General features: G+C 40.4%; 1 protein-coding gene across 1 annotated transcript in view; it reads left to right on the top strand.

The window, feature by feature from the left end:
* The window catches only part of LRRC1 (leucine rich repeat containing 1), a 62,758-nt gene extending 43,905 nt beyond the window's left edge, over nt 1–18,853 (top strand). The window contains exons 10-14 of the mRNA XM_081906316.1: nt 1,630–1,713; nt 9,671–9,786; nt 10,712–10,884; nt 11,592–11,728; nt 14,791–18,853. Of these exons, the coding sequence (XP_081762442.1) occupies nt 1,630–1,713; nt 9,671–9,786; nt 10,712–10,884; nt 11,592–11,728; nt 14,791–14,949 (669 nt within the window). The 3' untranslated portion in view covers nt 14,950–18,853. The remainder of the gene's footprint in view (nt 1–1,629; nt 1,714–9,670; nt 9,787–10,711; nt 10,885–11,591; nt 11,729–14,790) is intronic.
* Nucleotides 18,854–20,171: the final 1,318 nt, after the last annotated feature.

The raw sequence follows: 20,171 nt of genomic DNA, 5'->3' as shown, positions 1-20,171 counted from the left end.
ATGGAACTGGATCTTTATTTCCCCAAAGAAGGGCCAGTAGGGTCCAAAGCACATTTGATTAATAAATATGTTTTGCCTACCCTGCTTATATATATATTTGTTTATTTTGCTTGCATATTTAAGAAACCACAGGGATGGAAAAGCTACTTATTACTTCTTTGGGTGAAATGTCCCATCATTACATTCTAGCACAGTGTTTCCCAAACTCGGGTCTCCAGCTGTTTTTGGAATACAGTTCCCATCATTCCTGACCACTGATCTTGCTAGCTAGGGATGATGGGAGTTGTAGTCCCAAAACAGCTAGAGGCCCAAGTTTGGGAAACACTGCTCTAGTGGTAGGAACACCTGTTCCAAATTTAAGAAACTTGCCAAGATTGGCTGGTAGGACTTCACTACTGTGTCATTCTATCTTTCTTCCCTACCCAATTTATCCTAACATGCATTCACCTCATAATGGAAAGCCTTGATTAAAAGGGTTTGGGTCCACATATCTCCCCAAATGAATATCTGATTGCAAATGCTCTTTAGTAAGCTGATGGTTATATCTTCAGAGGGAGAGAGGCTTTAATTTAAAACCTCCAACATTTTGCATTTGCCCAGTGTGGTGGAGCAGCAGCAATAGCCTCCCAGCAGTGTAGTCACTGCTACTTACTGGGAGCGATGAGGTTGGGGTTGTGCAAATGCTATTGCTGCAGCTGCACCCACCTACTCCTGTATCAGGGGATCTGCTCCTGCATATTGCACAAAAGCTCGCCTAATAATTCGGCAAGTTTCTTAAATCAACTAGATGATTTAAAGGTATTGGAACGAGGAGGTAGAAATCTATAGTGCACAAAAGGAATTTTCAGGTTCCTGGTGCTGGAAATAGAGGCAGTGTAGAAAAAGAAAATGGAAACAACAACAACAACAATTTATTTATACCCCGCCCTTCTGGCTGGGTTTCCCCAGCCACTCTGGGTGGCTTCCAACAAAATATTAAAATACAGTGGTCAGTTAAACATTAAAAGCTTCCCTAAACAGGGCTGCCTATGTTGCAGCTGTTTCTGACACTTCCAGGCGGGTGCCCAAGTTAGGATGGTGTTGGATCTTGGGATGTTGTGTTTTCAAGCAAGGGGAGAAGGAGAAAGCAAAAGCAGTAATGGCTGCAGAGGTGAGGAAGCAAGGAGGGTTCTGAATGACACAGCAGCATTTTGATTCGCTAGGCAAGATGCAAACATAAAAACAGAGTGCACACCATAGTTACTTAACTCTGTTACATGCGGCTTCATCCTCAGATTATTCATATGTAAATTTGTATGTGGTGGTGAGCATTCCTCTTGGCACTGCCATCACTGCTCATTACCTGGGATGGGGTTAGGTTTGAGTCAGCAGTGAGGTCATAGTCACATGGTTGTAGCAGAGGATTGGTGGCAAAGGTCATGTTAGTGCAAACATGACCTTGCTTTGCTCTGATCTGCCCTACCACATTCACCCCTAGAACTTCATTGATTGAGCTCACACACCTTGGAATCTTAAGTCTTTAAATCTCAACAACCTGTATCATCTGGAACTGCTTTGAAAGGTAAACACATATTGAAAAGCTGGTGGTATTGGTAATCACTGACATTGCTCTGCTTTGATCTGAAACAGACTTTGCCGAAGAGCATTGGACGGCTAAAGAAGCTGAATATACTGAACGCTGACAGAAACAAACTAGTATCTTTACCCAAAGAGGTAAGCAATATCCCTGTTGTTTCTTTGCAGGGAAAACTGGACAGCATGTAAAAAGGTATGTCATTTCCATTCAGCTAGCAGCCTTGGGTCAGGGATGGTGGGGCTTGTAGCCCAACAACAAATAGAGAGCCATAGGTTCCCCATTTCTCAACTAGAATGAAATGTAGTAGGGCGAGAGCTTGGACTGCACTGACTAGTAAAACCTGAAATAAGTGGACCTGGGTGGATGGAAATAAATGCACGTAAGGAAGTAAGGAAGTGTGTTAGAGCAGTCTATAACCGAAAAGGCAATTTACTGTCCAATGTGCTGTGGCTGGTGTCTAGTGGTTTAGCCCAAATGATTTCGCTTCTCATGGTCTTGGACATACCAGATCTGAAAGGAGCTCTTAATTTCCATCAAAATCCACTCAACACAGCAGATGAAGCATTTTCAAAGTTAGAAAAAGGAAGAAAGAAGGCCAGTTGCTTTCCCAGGGCAATGTTTTGGAACACTAATTGCTGATGAATGTGTGGTGCTCTATCAGAATACCCTTGAAAGTCCCAAGCAATTATGAGTATTACTGGTTAGCCATTTAGCTTTTTATGGTTAAAAATTACTATGCAGAAGTTCGTCTCAAGGTCACAAGATTTGAAATGGCATTGGGTGCTTGTAACAAATGAACTGAAGAACGCTGCCTTCTTGGATATCTATACAACATCTGCAGGGGTTTTTTTTATTTAAAAAAAACATTTTGTATTTAGCACACTGATGAGATTGCATTGCTGGCAGTCTTATTGTCACAGGCTCTTGTCTGTGGCAGGTTCTGACCTGCAGAGTGCTTGTGTCTTTCTGTGTGAATAATTTACTGAGGGGTAGCTGTGCTTAGTCTACTGCAGCAAAACAAAAAGCATTGCAGGGAAAAAAAGATTTAATAGTTTTGCTATCGCAAATCTGCTGAGAATCTTCAGGAGGCCTAGATTCCTCATAGGAAGCTAGTCCTGTGATCTGTTTGAGCAAGCATGTACCTTGCAATGTAATGTTTTTGGATTTCAAAGCATGGTGTACCTTGCAAACGTCCCCTTTAGTCCTTGGGAATTGCAACTTTTGGAAGTAAACGTAGGCTTCAGTTCTACCATCTTAGTCTAAATCAGTGTCCTTTAAGGCTAACAAATGTCACTGTGGCATAACATTCCACAGACACAATTACTTTCACACACATGCGTCTTCCGTTCTTCATTTTATGCAAAAACTGTGCTGGGCACATGTAATCTGCTTGGTTTGCTTTTAGTTCTGCTTTGTTGCTGAGTGAAACTGGTTTTGGTTTTTAAGGAGGGTGGGAGGGGGGTTGGAATGACAGCCGACAGGCTTCTGGTGGTGTGGTTTTTTTTTGTTGCCAGTGTAGCTGTTTGATAACATTTGCTTTCAGCAAAATATGAACATGTGCTATAAATAAGAAAAGCCACACATGGTGTGAAAGTCAAAATGACAAGAAGAAATTTAATTTAATACATCCAGAGACTGAAAGACTGCAGGGATGGAGCAGTGTGGTGAGGAGTCTGCCAGCTGACAGCCTTACAAATTCTGCAGACTCAGCCTGGTGGCAGGAGCCTTGGCCCTGGAAGTAGGTTTGATTTGTCCTAGTAACACAAAGGCTTCAACTCTGCCCTCGCCACTCAATGGGATTACTGCTACATTGCAGCAAACATTTCAAAAACAGCCTTATTAGCCCTTGAAGGTCAACATAGGTTTGTTGGTTCAGTTGGCCACATGCTCCTGAACTTTTAGGCTTCCAAGTCAGAGAGGTCTTCAGAATTTTCCTTTTCTTTGTAGTTTGGATGCTGATTTTTCTGGCCTCTCCAGATACACCTGGTATCTGTGAATAGGCATGATGGATGGGGGCAATGAGCACTGAGTATCACCAATCCTGAGCAGTTCTACAGGCTAGAAAATGTGAAGGTGGGCCAGTATAAAGAGATAGCCTTGGATAAGTGTACTCATACCCTTTTATATAGGATTACACCAAATCAGGCCAGGTCTCTATTTAGCTCTGCAGGGTTTCAGATGAGTCTTTCTCAGCCCTACTTGCAGATGTTGGGACTGAACCTGGGAGCTTCTACACTTGGGTAGGGAACCTGTGGCCCTCCCTATGTTCCCTATGGGAAACCCATTCCTTCAGTTGGACTCCAGTTCCCATCAGCCTTAGCCAACATGACCAATGATCAAGGATGATGGGGGTTGGATTTCAACATTTGGTGGGTCACAAGTTCCACACCCCTGTCCTACATTGAAAGCATGGGGAACGTAACCAAATGTGGTTACTCTCTAGATTCTCAGCCAACAAATATGTTGACAATTAAGTGTTTGAGAACAGTTAATTGAAAGCAAAGCAAATCAGCATCCTTAATTGGATGTTACTGCAGAATGAAGATTGTTTTCAACTAAGTCCTACTCAGAGCACACCCATTGTAATTAACGAACCTAAATTGGTAATTTCCATTAATTTCAATGGGTCTGCCCTGCATAGGACTAGCATTGAATACCACCCTGAGAGTTTATTCTACAGTTTTATTCATACAATAGTAGAGAAGTTTGGTGGTTATATGATACTTCATTGATTAGAAAATGTGAGTTCAGGAAGCTGACTGTTTTCTTCTGATGTCAGTGATATTTAAAACTGGAGATAAAATTAAATTATAAACAGAATTTTGTCTTTCACTGAGTACCACATGTATGGTAGGGTGTGATAAGAAACAGTTTTTTATCTGGTGAGTTTAGCCTTCTTTCTGTGTACCACTTAATTTGTCACAAATATCTGAGGGACCTGAATTGTGCCTGGGGGCCTGTAGATCCAGCCTGTCATTTTACTGTGAAAGCTTCAGATTATACAGAATGAGCTGCTACACAAGGTTGACTGTTGTGTTATAGTACAGATATAACTGCATGCTGAGTCAAATAGTTGTCTTGTTGAGAGCAGGAAAGAAAACACTGGAGTTCAGCTTCAAATGTATCAACATACTCTGTACAGAACCTTAAATATGATAGCATGTGCTTTATTTGTTTTTTAGAAGCATAGCAAAAAGCTTGGGTAATTTTTCTCTCTGTAGTGCCATGCAATTACTGTAAGTGTTTGGCTACAGACTAAATAATTGGTGGCCAATTTATTTTTGGTTTAGTACAGAGGCAGGCAATGGTATAAACCATACCCATAAGCCCTCCTTCTCCTGTCCAGGGTTGTCACAAACACTAGCTTCCGGTGTCACTTCTGCTGCTAATAGGTCACTCCTTTTGCTTCCATTAACTGTTCAAAAGTCCAGTTAGTTTTGCTCACTCTCTGGATCTAGAATATTCACAAATTTATTTCCCTATACCCTCTTTGGTATTTTTCATGATGTCATAAGTAGCTGTTTCAGAGCTTCAAACCTCATATTGCCAGTGGTGAACTGTGTCTGGTGTTACATAAACCAGCTATTCAGGCTGCTCCGCAGCTAATCATAGCCATCAGTGCCACCTACAGAAATATGACAAAGTGAACTGCCAAGTGTGATAATGAGAACCTCTGCTGCGCAGTGTTGGGATGGAACCTTGACAAAATTCTGACAGGTGAGATCAAAGGAGGTGGGCTTGCGTTGCCTTAATAGCAAAGGGGTTTGACATGGAGAGATTAGTGGGTGGATTTCAGCAGGCAGCTTCTGGCAGGCAGGCAGGTTTGATGAAGTGACGGTCAGGTTCTTTTATTCCTACCTGTTTGAAATCATTATATGAACTAACAGCTGATTCATACACAGTGATTTATTTCATCGCTCTGTTATTCGGCATTTGATGTGGGGCAGCCTGCTTTGATTGTCTGAAATGATGTGCACTGATATAAAAACTCTGGTGCTTGTTAGTGGTGGCTGTTTTACACCTGCAAATCATCACTTAATGTTGAAGTTTTGGAGTTCTGAGATCATAAATATATATACATATGTACGAATTTTGTCTGTCGTATTGTCACCTATTTTCTTGTTCCCTTTTTTGCAAATGGACATCTTTAACAAAGTCTAGAATCAGAGCCCCTAAAGATCCTTGGTATGCAATGTAACATGCACAAATGAATACAGTACTCTTCAGTCATACCAGGTTATCCAAAAGGGGTCAGAGGAACATATATGCAATTCAACTAACCAGATTCAAACGCCTGCTATTTTTGACTTTCTTTTTGCATTTGTGTTGTGTATTTTGTCCTGCACTTGAGCCATGTTTTGAGATATACATTCGGTATCTATAAACGCATAAAAATGAAACGGTGGTTAAATATATAAATTGGCAGCTGGGACTAATAAAACTGTTGGCAAATATGATATCAAGTGAGTGGCTGGCTATTCATCACTTGACTTAGTCAGATGGCGAGAGGATATTCTGGATTAGTGTTGTGGCATGGATGCTTCAGAACGTGCATGCCGTTTAGAAAATAATGTTAGTTCAACTACGGAACTCACTTCTACAAGATGCAGTGACGGCCACCAAATCGGCATGGCTTTAACAGAAGATTAGGCAAATTCATGGAGGAGAAGGCTATCAAGGCCACAAGCCATTGTGGCTATGTTCTCTCTCCACTGTTGGAGGCAATATGCCCCTGTATGCCAGTACTGCTTGTGGCCATCCCATAGACATCTGGTTAGCCACTGTGGGAACAGGATGTTGAACTAGATGCACTCGATCCAGCAGACCCTTATATTCTTACGCTCTTTGAACCCTGTTTATTTGGCTTCCACAAAAGTAGACTGGATTCTCCCACTAAAATGCTTTCCCTAGTAATCATTGCTTCTGTTAATTGTTGCATGTAAGTAAATGTTTCTGCAAACTCTCCTTACCACTATTTGTAGATATTTCCCCCCTCTACAAAGTGTGAAATATTTTGGCAACAAGATCAGTAAACCTCAAGGTGCTGAACAGCCATCCTTTTGAACCCAGTGTGTCCCCATGTTACAGAACAGGATACAAAGAAACTCTAAGCCCTTGTCTCCATTCAAATTCCTAAGTGTGCACATAACACCTGAGAACTTCACCGGAAAGTTTCAAAATCAGAATTTTGTTTCACCTAGGGATTCATTCATGCCTAGGGAACTCTGTAATTTTTGAAGTGGAGGTGTAAGTTTCACACAAAAAACCGGAGGTGATTATTTCAAGAAGGGCTATTAGTTCACAGTTGATATTTTACAAGTTTTGATTGGATGCTACATCTTCACCTATTATTTTTGACAGAGCTGCATGGTAACAAATAGTTCAACCTGGTTAATGTTGCTCAGATGCAAACTATGGCATTTTAAAAGTAACTATATGTGGTAGATATTTAGAATGTGCTGTGTGTAGCCAGTCATTAAATGTATAGCATTTTTGTGCTCTGAATAGTCAACTTTCCTATTAAAAATAGAAAAAAGAGAACCCTTCCATATCATATCTTCCATATCATCTTCCATATGAGCATGAAGTGTAGATAGCAAGCAAGCAAGCACTTATCACATAGTAATTCATTTGCCAAACTCACTCTAGGATGTATGCAAACACATGGGGAACTGGTCATTATTATCTGACCCTGTGGTAAGCAAATACTTTACCATGTTTTGGATTAGGTCCACAAAGTTCAGCATTATGGACAACTAGCTTCTCACATGGTTTCATTTAGTCAGTTTACAGATTTATTACAGTTCACCATGTAGCGGTCAGTTCACCAGGCAAATTGCTCAAGGCTGTTCAATGCAGAACTAGCTGGAAGCCAGTTTCAGTGAAGCAGCGGAAATGCTGAGTTCTCCGGTAGAGAAAAAAAATGTCTCATCATAGAGTGTGTGTGCTTGTGCAAGACTGGTATTGTCTTGTCCTTTGAAATAATAGTGTGTGTTTATATCAAACAACTGTCTCTTGTGTTTTTCTTAATTGTTAGCTGCTTGGAAAAATTGAGTCAGGTAAACTCTTGTAACCTTGTAAGTATTGTTCTGTCCACGGTTGCACTGATTCCTTTCATCCAAACTGCTTTCAATGCATGATGATTCCAACTGGCTGCACTTTCATTGCCCCCAAAAGTCTGGGGTTTTCCAGCTCAAGGGGTGGGTTCCTCTCAAGAAGGCTGCATGGCCAAAACTCATTCTGCTTGTTCTCGACACAGAATCATTCAAAGAAAACACTCCTTGTGTGCTACAGGGCATCATTTGCCAGCTCATCTAGCATTCACTAACCAGAATAATTGTGCTCAGTTTTTTCATTTTAGAGATGCACCAGTTAGGCAGACAATGGATACTTTTGCTACGGTTCTTCATATCCTGTCAAGAGTACTTAGAGAAATTTTAGTGCATGGTTTTTCACTCCTGGGGAGGCTCTGCAACTTAAAAAAACCACAATATATAATCATCTTGCTCATGCTTTTTTTCACTATGAACTCCTTGCATGAAAATAGGAGGAAAGTATGCCTGTTTCTAATGGAAGGGAATACGATGGAAATATTTATGTTGGCAAAAAGTTTGCATAAAGATTAAAATGTGATGAAAGGAATACTTTTTTGGGTGGTTACTGGGGGGAAAAAGATTTCAGTTGTAATGGAGGGAAAATGAAAATGAAAATTCAATTCAACCAAAACTGAATTGACTCCAATACCTAGCTAGCATTTAATGAGTTGTTTGAACAAGTATTTTTAGATTTATAACCAAGGCTTAGAGGGGGCTTTAAAGTGGCTTGTTGATACAAAGATTGTGGTCTCCTTCAAATGGTACAGACTCTCTCTTTAAGTTGGTGGTTAGCATCAGTGGTAATGACAGTAGAAAACTTTTTATCCTTTTAAAAAGAGAAATGTGATGATGGAAATTCCATTCATGTTGCAAAGTGACCATCTTAAAGATGCATGTGCTGTTGAAGTTCTTTATAACAGAATGCTTATTCTCTTGAAATGAAACTTTGAACTTCACAGAACCTGGGTGTGAGATGATATCCTGAGTTCAAGATGCATAGTGTTTTCTACGCTGAAATTTAGGTGAATGTAAACAGAAGCTTATACAGAATTTCAGAGGAAACTGGATACTTGACACAGTAAATTGAAAAGACCCACTCTTAAATCCTTTACATGTTCATTTAGAATAAAGGCTTGCTGATTTTAGTGGAACTTACTAAGTCTTATTGCATTTTAAAACCTACTTAGAATTGCTAACTTTAAAATGGCGATTGTGATTTTGTGTAACTTAAAAAGTATGCCTTAAGTGCTTTTCGCTTGAATCTATTGCTTGAATCTATTGCTTTCCATTGTGCTGTTGAGTTAATTATTGGGGTTCGTGTAAATTATGGCTTTTTTTTAGCGCAAGATGCCTTACAGTGCACTCTTACATAAGTACTGAGTTTTCAAGTTTGCATAAGCGCAGTCTCAATAATTCCTATGGAGCAACCTTGTGGGTGTTTCACTTAGTATAAGCAACTGCTGCTTTAAAAACACCTCAGCTGCAAATAGAGTGAATTGAAGATGCCGGTTTATTTGACAATGAATCATGCTTTGGGCAAGCAGGTTTGTGTATTCCGTTGTTGCTTTGCAGGTGCGCCAACATATACAAACACATCCCTGAGCACCTGATGCAGAGTAGCATGTAGGGAAAAGAAATGAGATCAGGAAGCCTAATTTTAAAAAGCAGTGGCAGAACCATCAGACCAGGAATTCAGATGTTTTGCTGAAGCTTATCAACTTTGTTCCCAGCTGCTCTCTTTTAGTCGCTAAACAGAAGAACTTTAAATGCTGTCTCTGAAGCATCCATCGTCCAATGGGTTAGCTGAGAAGGAATCAGACTGAGTGTCCCAAGACTGCCCCTTAGTGGAGCGAGTTGTTGTTGTTGTTGTACAAAGCAACTACTAAGGCAAACATGAGTATTCTAGTGTGCTGGTAACATTAGTACTCACAGTCCATGTTCTACATGCATACTGTGCCTCTGCAACAATAATGCATTCTCTTTTCTTTTCATAAAACAGATTGGTGGGTGTTGCAGTCTAAATGTTTTTTCAGTACGTGACAACCGGTTATCTAGGATTCCTCCAGAGATATCACAAGCCACAGAACTTCATGTCCTAGATGTAGCTGGAAATAGGCAAGTACACGTATGCACAACAAATCCAAATTATTTTTGTAATGTATTCAAGATGCATGCATAATGTTTGCTACATCGGATGGGGTATGTGCAATTTGGTAGCTGTTATAAACACAGTTTAAAAAAAACCACATTAATAGTTGAATGTTTAGGTTAGTTCCCAATTTAAGTCAAATGAAGAGATGTGTTGGATATAGATTTATTTTAATTTTTTGCTATTATTCCACTGGGATACAGCTGTACAGAATGGTACTGCATCTGTAATGAGATTGGGGCATGTTGTTTTTAAACACCAGATATCTTAGTATTATTTTATTATCTTTTCCATTCAGAAGAAAAAAAATAGGTACTGGAGGTTAAATCTCCCTTCCTTAGACTGTTGTGCTGTGTTAAGATCCAGTAGCTACTGTAATGGGATGTGAGTCTTTATGCTGTCTGGCTGTAATGTAGTTCACAGCAATTAATCCCCCCTCCCCCCAGTTTGCAGAATTTAATCCCCCCCCCTTTCCAGTCACTTACAGCAATACCTGTACCATTCTCACAACGCTTTTAGGGAAATGCATGGAATATGGAGAGTTAGTTAGGTGGGTGGAATACTGCAATTTTCAAGACCAGACACTACCTAGGTATACTTGTGAAAATGCCAAGCTCTTTCCTGATCACATCAGATGCTTCTTGCATATTTGCCTGCACATAACAAAAGCAATGTGGTAAGGCTGATCTTTTGTTGGAAAACAGTAAGTTACATAAAGTGCACAGAAACAATGTAAGAATTTAAATTTGTATGATCTTGCATGGGGAAACAGTTGTTTGGGGCACCTTCTTCTACCTCTTTGCTGACATAAAAACAAGACTTTTTCATAACACTGAAATGCTTTATTCTCCATAGCAGTTTAAGAACTATTAGGATTGTTTTCTCCCCCAGGTTGCTACATCTTCCCATGTCGCTCACCAGCTTGAAGCTGAAGGCGTTGTGGTTGTCTGATAACCAGTCCCAGCCTTTACTTACGTTCCAGACAGACACAGACCCTGAAGTAGGGGAGAAGATTTTAACATGTGTTTTACTTCCTCAAATGCCTTCTGAGCCCGGTTGCCAAGGTAAATACGTTTTACAGATCAATTTCACATAAAGCAAGATGGCTTCAGGGGTAATGAGAAAAGCAAACAAAACTCCCTTGGCTGCATGGTATCATGTAAGTGTGCTATGCCTCTTAAGAGGTTTTCAAGAAATTGTAGTTTTGAGGTTATGAAGTGTTGCATATCTTCTGCCAAGTGATGATAATAATGGCTTATCGGCTCCCCATCCCCTGTAGTTTTACTTTTAACTTATTGAATAAATGCAAATCATTAGCTTGATCTTGGAACAGCTTTTCTTGATGATGTTTAAATATGTTACATGTTCTTAGCTCTTAGCTCAAGTAAGTACAAGAGTTATGTACATGAAGTGATTTCTTTGCACTTGCAACTGAAGACAATCTTGGGCATTGAGAGATTTACATTTCAGGGAAACAGTCTTAAAGAAAAGAGTTCCAGAAAGTTTATGTTTCAGCCTCTGTCTGCTCATGAACAAAATTGACATGAACAAAATTGCCTGATAAGACTGTATCATTGCAAATGCGATGTAATGTCTTTCCTAAACATAAGCACAAGATCTTTGCAGCTGACCTCTCAAGTGAATGTAGTATGGAATTGTCAAACGTGTGTTTTTATCAGGAAAAAAAACCTTGACATCTGAACTGTTGGACATACGTTGATGCTGACTTCTCTAACAACCTTCTATCTCTGTTTGCTATCTCTCATAACAGATAACCTGCCCCGATGTGGAGCACTGGAGAGCTTGGTAAATGAAATGTCAGATGAGACATGGAATGAACGAGCAGTAAATAGAGTCAGTGCAATCCGCTTTTTAGAAGACGAGAAAGATGAAGAGGATAATGAAATGGTATGTTTTCTTGGAAAGCGAATGAAAAAGTGGGGCCGTAAGCACGGTTTGTTGGACTACTGATGATTCAGGCATTAATTTACACGGCACCAGCAGACCATTACTAAATTGCCCATTTTGTTAAATGCTTGTAATCAGATACTCTTGCAGAAACCCCTGGGTAGCAAAATATTGCTACTTAATCTTAGCTTTAATTGACTTTTATTGTCTTTTCTGGGGGGTTTTCCCTTCAGTTTTTCAAAAACAGGATGGAAGTATCCATCTTTTATGGAAGATCTAAGATTTGGAACCAACATCCTGTAGGCAGCAAAGCCCTTGGAGTTATCCCTCCCCCATTGGACTGTCTCCTATCCTGCCATACTGTTTGTTGTCATTGCCACAATCCCTTCCATCGCCCTGCCTTCATTACATGATCATTTGTATTGACATCTGAACTGGCAGGAACTGTTCAGTGTTCTGCTCAAAATGAAGGAGGGCCGAGTGGGAGCACCTGTCACTGTACTTATGAGACCTCCACTAAAGCACATCCCCTCTCCCTCCAAATACGCCCGTGAAGTAGGTCCACTTAAATGATTGCTTTTTACTCACAGAAGATGTCAAACGGCAGGCAGGCAACCTTCATATAGGAGTGTAGCAGTATGAGACATGTGTTTGCGTTCACACTTAAAAAGCAAATACCTTAGGTATACACTTAAAGATGCCATGTGTGAAATTGTCCACAGTACAAACCTAAAATATGCATTAAAGGAATGTTCTTGCTTTGAATAGTGACTACAGCATTTTTGAGAGTAAGAACAAAAGTGTTTCCTTGCAATTAATACTTAACTGAACTGCAAAAGGCCCCTTCTACCGTCCTCATATATTGGAGCAACAAATTGACTCCCAGTCCTGACTTTCTGTAACTGGTGAAATTGCACAGTTCATATTAAAATAATGCTGCTATAAAGCAGTTAAAATTGCTGTGATTCATTTAATATCATGGTTTGTGTGTGCACGCGCACACCTTCTGCATCATGGGACAATAATTTAATTTTGCTCAGTGCATAGCAGGCGCACACAGCCTGCCACCCCCCTCACTTTCACTTATTTTTATTCTTCAGAATCAACTAAAATTAAAAGCAGGGAAAAGATTCATTGCATAACTAACAGCAGCTGCCGTGACTCAGAATGCACATGGTGGTGGATGCTTTTTACGAAGGTGCTACAGTCACTTTTCTGAGCAGAATTGCATTTCACAGCTGCATATGTAAACTAGAATTATCAGCTGTCTTTTTGCAGCTATGGCTGCTCACAAGTAAATGTATGTTGACCACATTTCCCACAGTACACAAGTTTGAAGAACAGATGCTTATTGAAATATGTATCCTCTGTGTTTTGATGAACATCTCATCTTCAAACATTAGTGTTGACAATGTGGGTGCATTTTTCACATAAAGCATGAAGTGTCCCAAAAGTAATAGCATGTAATTCCCAGAGGTAAAATAGATACAGAGTATGACTACTTTTAAATGCATGGGACTGCAGTGGTGGACTGAGTCCCTTTAAAAGACAGTGGTGGGTCCATTTATTAAAAAGCCAACTCTGGACACAATGGAGTGTAATATCTATACACCAGTCACCAACACCCATTTCTTAGCAAACATAGTGGAGAGGGTGATTGTGGAGTAACTGCAGGTATTCTTGGATGAGATTCATTATCTAGATTTGCTGCAAGCAGACTCGGTTTTAGAACCCAATCAACCTTGGTTGCCTTTCCTTGTGAGACAGGGGGAATGCATCTCTGTTACTTATGCTCTGTCTCTCAGTGGCTTTGGATACTTCCTGGACCAACCAGTTTTTAAAATTCCCAATTGTTCTGGACGCATTTTGCGACAGGGAATTTCGTTAGTGCAATTAGTTTCTCAGCTCTGGGCGCAGCACCACGCCTAAAATTTCAAACTAAAACTGCAGAGTGGAAGGAAAGGGGGACCTTTTTCTGCCTCCCCACTTCCAGCTACTCTCTAAAGACTGGAAAAGAGACCCTCTTAGGAATATTAGAGGGTGGGCAAGGAAAGGACTAGACCATGTGAAAAATGAACATAATACTTACCTGCAGTTCATTCATTTTCAGCTTTGTATTCTTGTTATAAGAAAGTGCACCTAGACATTCAGTTGTTGCACCCATAGCCTAGGTTTAAGGTGCCATTTAGGTCCTAGCTTTCATATCTCAGTTTCTAACACTGGGACCAGTCACGGTGGGATGGGTATCGGGGGCACTGTATTACAATGGTTCCGTTCTGACTTTCAGGCCTATGTTTGGAGAGCAGCGTTGGGTAAGTGCTCTGTGGTCCTCTGGCATCTCTGCTATGGGGTTCTGCAGGGTACTATCCTGTCCCCAGTGCTATTTATTCAGGCCGCTGATGACAGGCAGTCCTATTTTGCCATAACAATTAAATCAGGAGAGGCAGTGGAAGCTCTGGATCAGTGTAGTGATGGACAGGATGAGGGCCAATCAACTGTACAGTGGTACCTCGCAAGACGAATGCCTCGTAAGACGAAAAACTCGCAAGACGAAAGAGTTTTTCGTTTTTTGAGTTGCTTCGCAAGACGAATTTCCCTATGGGCTTGCTTCGCAAGACAAAAACGTCTTGCGAGTTTGTTTCCTTTTTCTTAAAACCGTTAATACCCAGGGAATCCGTGCTTCGCAAGACGAAAAAACTCGCAGAACGAAAAAACTCGCAGAATTAATTTCGTCTTGCGAGGTACCACTGTATTTGAATCCTGGGAAGATGGAAGCACTTTGAGTGGGTTGTTCCCTCAATGCATGTTGCCTCTCTGCATCACGGCAAGCATGCCTTCAGCTATTAGGTCTATCCCCTGCCACATTTTATTTAATATTATTATTACTATTATTTTTAAGCAGCTATTTTAAAGTTGACAGCACATTTCCTGGTAGACTCAATCACTGGTATTTGATTGCCAAGCCTGAAAAGCCATTTTAAAGAATATCTATAGCTTCTTAACAAGGGGGGTGGGGAGTCGCAAGAAGGAGAAAAATCATTTATTCCACTGTTTGTTTTTAGAGGACACTTCTAAGGCGAGCCACTCCACACCCTGGGGAGTTAAAGAATATGAAAGTGAAAGTGGAGAATTTACGGAATGATATGAACGCTGCTAAAGGACTGGATTCAAACAAAAATGAGGTCAATAATGCCAATGACAGAGTGACCACTTCTGTGTAGAGGCTCGCCTCCCAGATATTTGCCTCCTGTGTCTTCCCACCTGCTGTCGAACCGTTACTGTTGCATCCTGGGAATACCATCCAATCAACCCTCATGTGTTTTAACCAGAAATCCGACTCATCTTGTCCTTGTGTCATTCCTTTGGAAGGTGCTTCTCACTGGAAGAAAAGTGCCTTATTTCAGTCCAGGCATCTGAGCACAGGGGGTGCAGCGCACTGAGAACTGCGCCCCCACTGTGGTTCTTTGCTTGAACAACTCCTGCTTGTTTGCCGGCGAATTGTTTCCATAAATTCCAGTGTTGTTTTTGTTTTAAAAAAGGATTAAGAGGTCTCTTTTGTTTTTGTTTTGTTTTTAACAAGGGGAATATGCTATTATACAATCATGCATCTCTTTTACCCAGGGGTGTTGGTCTGCTGCTGTTCTCCTCTGCCCTCCCCCCAACCCCAGTTCAAGTGATGGGGTATTTATTCTGCCCTGTTCTGGACTGTGGTGGCGGGGGAAAGTAGTTTTATTGCAGAATTGATACTTTTTAAACCTCTCTGGCAGCTCAGATGGTGTAAATTTTATAATTTTTTGTATAGGAGTCGAGTCTCATAACAAACCAACAAAATGGATGTATTTCATTTTTTAAAAAAGAATTTTTAAGCGGTACATTTTACTATTTGTGGAGGGTGGATTCCATTGACACATTCATGCTTGTCATATCTGCATGTGCCTTAATGCAGCCTAATGAGATTAGTTAAAGAAGAAAAAAGCCTGGGAGACAGCGAGATTAGTTTGAAGAAGGGTGCCTCCTCAGATGTGCTGCTTTGCAAACAATTAATGTTTAACTTCCTCCCTTTGTTTTAAGAAGAAGAAAAAGCTGAAGTTTTTCTGCAAAGTGTTTTACTATGGTGACGACACTGAATTGCCACTGCCTTATAATATGATGCACTCACACACTTTTAAAACTTGTTCATGAAGAAATTACTTGGGCTGAAGCAGCATTGCAGCCATTAGAATTTCAGGTGTCCACTTTTAAATGTGCCATTTGTAAAAATAACATATATTTTAGAAATGGAACAAAATACACAACAGCAACAGCATAAGTTGTGAAAACGAATGTTATGTACTGTACAGGCATGATATTCTCAGACGTACTTGGAAGGTTTTATATCTCTATAAAACCTTAATAAAACACTAAAAAAAAAAACACCTTAGTGCCTCGGTAACTTTTTATTCTATTACTTATAAATGGGTGTATAACTTTAATTCATTTGCACTGTATTTCTTACTAAGTACTGCTCAATATCAGTCCCCAATATTACTGCTCATAAATGTTACTTCACATTTGCTTTGAAATGCAAACAACAAATGCCATAGGGTGTTACCAAATTTTTGATTTGCTGGATGTCGATTCTTTCAGACCTGCAGATAAATATAACAGATGTTGCTTCACAAGGTAGCTTTGTTAGTTCCAACAGCCTGGCCAAAGAATGTATAAAAGGTTTTCGGCTTCTAGAGGAATGTAAATTTTTATGTCTGAGTCACAGAAGTTCTGTGGTCCTGGTGGTGAAACATTCATGCTGAACTGTCCCTGTTGATCAGAACACAGGCAAGTGATGGGAAACCTGTAGCTCTTTAGATGTTGGTGAACTACAGCTCCCATCAATCCTTGACCGTACCACCTGAGGCTGATGGGAATCCAACCACATCTGGAGGGTCACAGATTTCCCATCCTAAGCAAATGGAAAGCCTTCAGACATACTGTGTAGTGTGCTGCAAACCTGGAAAACACCAACCAAATGACTTTTATGACTTGAAGTAGGAGTTTTCTAACAAGGGTCTTGTGTTTTGCAAAAGAGAGCCCTCCTGGAAAATGTATTTCTAAAAATCTTCTGTAAGTCCTTCATGACAACATGTGTTTAGAAAAGATGTGTAGATGTTTTAAGCCGAGTGACACTGTGCTACAATGGAGAACAGTTGCAATTTGGGGGTGGGGGGAAAGCCTAACATTGTGGGTTCATTCTCAAGAATATGTAGGTAGAATATTGTTACAAAAGCATCTGCACAAAGGTTTGCATGTTCTGCAGAAGAACAATGTTGGGGCAGCCCTAAGAGGAGAGCCTTCTACAAAGATCCAGGTTTGCTCACTGCTAGTAAAATAATAATAAAGGAAACTAATCAGTTCAAGGGAGACAGATATTCTTTCATTGTTTTCATTACTCTTGTGGTAAAATTCACTGACTTCACCAGCAAACAGGCATATAGTTTTCAGTTGGCCTGTTAAAACTGTTAAGGCCTGATTCATCGTTGGTGCATTATAGATATAGATCACTGGGTTATGAAATGTTTGTGCTGACTGCACTGAAAAGTTTTGGCTTGGATCCTAACATAATTTAGCTTAAGGAAGTTCATGGAAGGAAAATACTCTGCCCCCACCTCGCAGCAGCAGCCCCTGCACCCTGTCTCACATTGCTCAGGAAGGTACCTCCACCCACTCTACCGAAATGCTTTTCTGGGGTCACAGATGGCCTGGAGGAAGGAATAGTAAATTTTCCTTCTAGGAACTTCCTTGTTAACACACTTCATAATCCAAGCGATTGTGGTGGACCTATTATGGAAGCTTGCTAGCTGGAGACTCATTAACAAAGTTTACCACTTTATCTTTGAACAGCCAATTAACTATCCCTATCAGTAAAAGGAAAATAGTTTTGCAACTTGCGAACATGGTTGTTGTGGGATTAGAGTCTGCAGCATTTGGGGCAATTCTTTAAATTGCATTAAATAATTTACCACCACCGGTCGTTTCTTTTGCTAGCACTAGTTTATATGGGCATGCCTCAGTACACTGCTCCTGTGTAAGTAACATCTCCAATGCCAGAACTGTTGATCTCTATTATGGAAGAAATACTTTCTTCCCAGTTTAAATGAAATCATTTTACTTAAATATGGCTTGTGCTGGGTGATCAGTTGAATGGCTGCTGTCATTCAGCAGAGGCTGCATTGTGTTCTGAGTGGTACAATGTTTTTTGCTAGAAGATTGCAATCTGGGCATTGTTCCCTTGTAGATGTTCATGGGTGAATGATGTTCCAAAGCAAGAATATATGTTTCTTGTCTTGTTGGACTATATTTGCACTAAAGTATGTTCATCAGTGAACAAGAATGGGAGAATGCAGAATCCTGATCAAGTTGCAGTTGAAACACAAGTGTGAAGCCACAGTATTTGAAACTTTGCGTCTGATATTGCGCTAGAATATATCTTGCATATTTTCACTCCCTTCTTGGAAATAGATAGAGGTTTGATCTGGTGCATAAATATCCAAATGGAGAATTATGTTGGAATCCTATGCATGCACCCCCCCAAAAAAAAATTCATATGGGTGTCTACATCCATGCCTTTTACTTTTGTGATGTAGCAAATAAAAACACCCTTCTAAGGTACTGCAAGTACAGTGCTAGCATTGATGGACCATTGGGAAGAAAATACAGGGGAAGCAATACATGAAATCTAACTGCATGTGTATGTTGGTCAGAGTCTCTTCATGGCTCCATCAAACACAGTTTTCAGATTTAACATCACTGCGTTTCTGCCATAGGTTTCTTATCACTTTAAAATCGCAAAGCAATGCAAAATGTATGCTTAGAGAAGTGCATATGAAGTCGACCGAAAGGCATGCTGTGTTGCTAGCAAAAGAAAAAGGTCAGACAAACACTGTATGCACCTGTGGGGTATTGATTTACTAGATAGGAGATATGTACACATATAAACATTGCCTGGTGTCACCTGCCAGCTCAATACATTGGAAATGAATGTCTTGAAACAGATATACATGATAATTTGGCATCAAACCCCTTCCTATACGGAGCATTATTTCAGCACTGCTATCTCTTGTGCCTTTTCTTGCTGCGTCAAAGCACCTGTGTCTTACATGGTTAGCATTTTTAAAAATAAAAATACTAAAGATATATATATATTATATATATATATGTTTGGAGTAAAACAATGAGCAACCACCTGGAAGATTTTCACCCAGGCTGAAATTACAGAACTCAACATTTTTGCAAACATAGCACCACTGTAAATGAAATTAGGTTTAACATTATTTTTGAAAGTTCTGAAAACATTTCTTTTGAAGCATCGTTCTTACCACTTGCATTTACTGACCTTCAGTTCTTATTCAAAAGACTTTTTCCAGAGGATTTGTTGCCAGTTGCCAGAATTTCTGAAAATATTTTATCCACAGTGTAGATGGAATTCCATCGCCAGTTCTCTTGAACGACTGATCTCCCAAGAGAATCCATCAGGCAATAAAGCATTTGGCCGGTTCTTACTGAACTTCTTTCCTTCATTATTGTTTATTCTTCTAACCAAAGGCCATGGACATTGGTGCACATGAGAGTACTTCTATTTTCTGCTGCAGCTGTAGAACTGCTGCCTTGAGCCCAGGTTGCACAGTGGGGTTAAGAGACTCCTAAAGTTGCAGAACATCCTAGTCATTCCTGTATGTCTTTTACTTGAAGTCTCACTGCATCATGGGAGTTGTAGTCACACTTCCTCTCCAGCTTTGAGAGGAAGCTAATACTTCCAGTGACAGAGGAGGAAGGAGCCAGAGCAACAGGGTAGGTTCCCTTTCTTTATGTCTAGTAAAATACTCTTTATCTTCCCCTCTTTCTCCACTTGCTCTCTTTTTTGATAGGAGGGAAGCAATATGTGTGGTATGCTTTGCCCAGTTTGAGACTTTATGCAATGCATGAGCAGTTTGTTCACTGTTTTCCCTGTTCACTCCTTTTCCTTAACTCTTTCCCAGTCGGCTATTTGGAGAGGGATGGGAAGAGCTGGGCATGCATATGGAAGTTTCAGTAACCAGTTTTCATTCTTCAAGAACACTTTTCTTCTCCCTTTGCACACACGCTTGGCTAATTAGCTGTGGCATGATAACAATCCTAGCTATGCCTCCCAGAAATCAATTAAACTTACTCCCAGGTAAGTGGCGTTCAGATTGCAGCCTGATTCAGTAGCGAACAAGGGCATGGCCAATGCAGCGTAAACAATGTGCAAGAATATTATTGATCACCGCAAAACATGGGTTGGCATAGCATCTAAACAAGGTTGTTCCACCCAGGAGGGCTATTTCATTAATGCCCTGTCTGTGGGCTTTCTGGACGCATCTGATTGGCCAATGTGTACTGAGATTGAGTGTATGCTGGCAAGATGTAGTGTGCTGTGTGGCCCTGCCAC

This window comes from Podarcis melisellensis (genome assembly GCF_964234715.1).
Source record: "Podarcis melisellensis genome assembly, chromosome: 3".
Taxonomy (NCBI): Eukaryota; Metazoa; Chordata; class Lepidosauria; order Squamata; family Lacertidae; genus Podarcis; species Podarcis melisellensis.
This window is presented reverse-complemented; position numbering and strand designations above follow the sequence as displayed.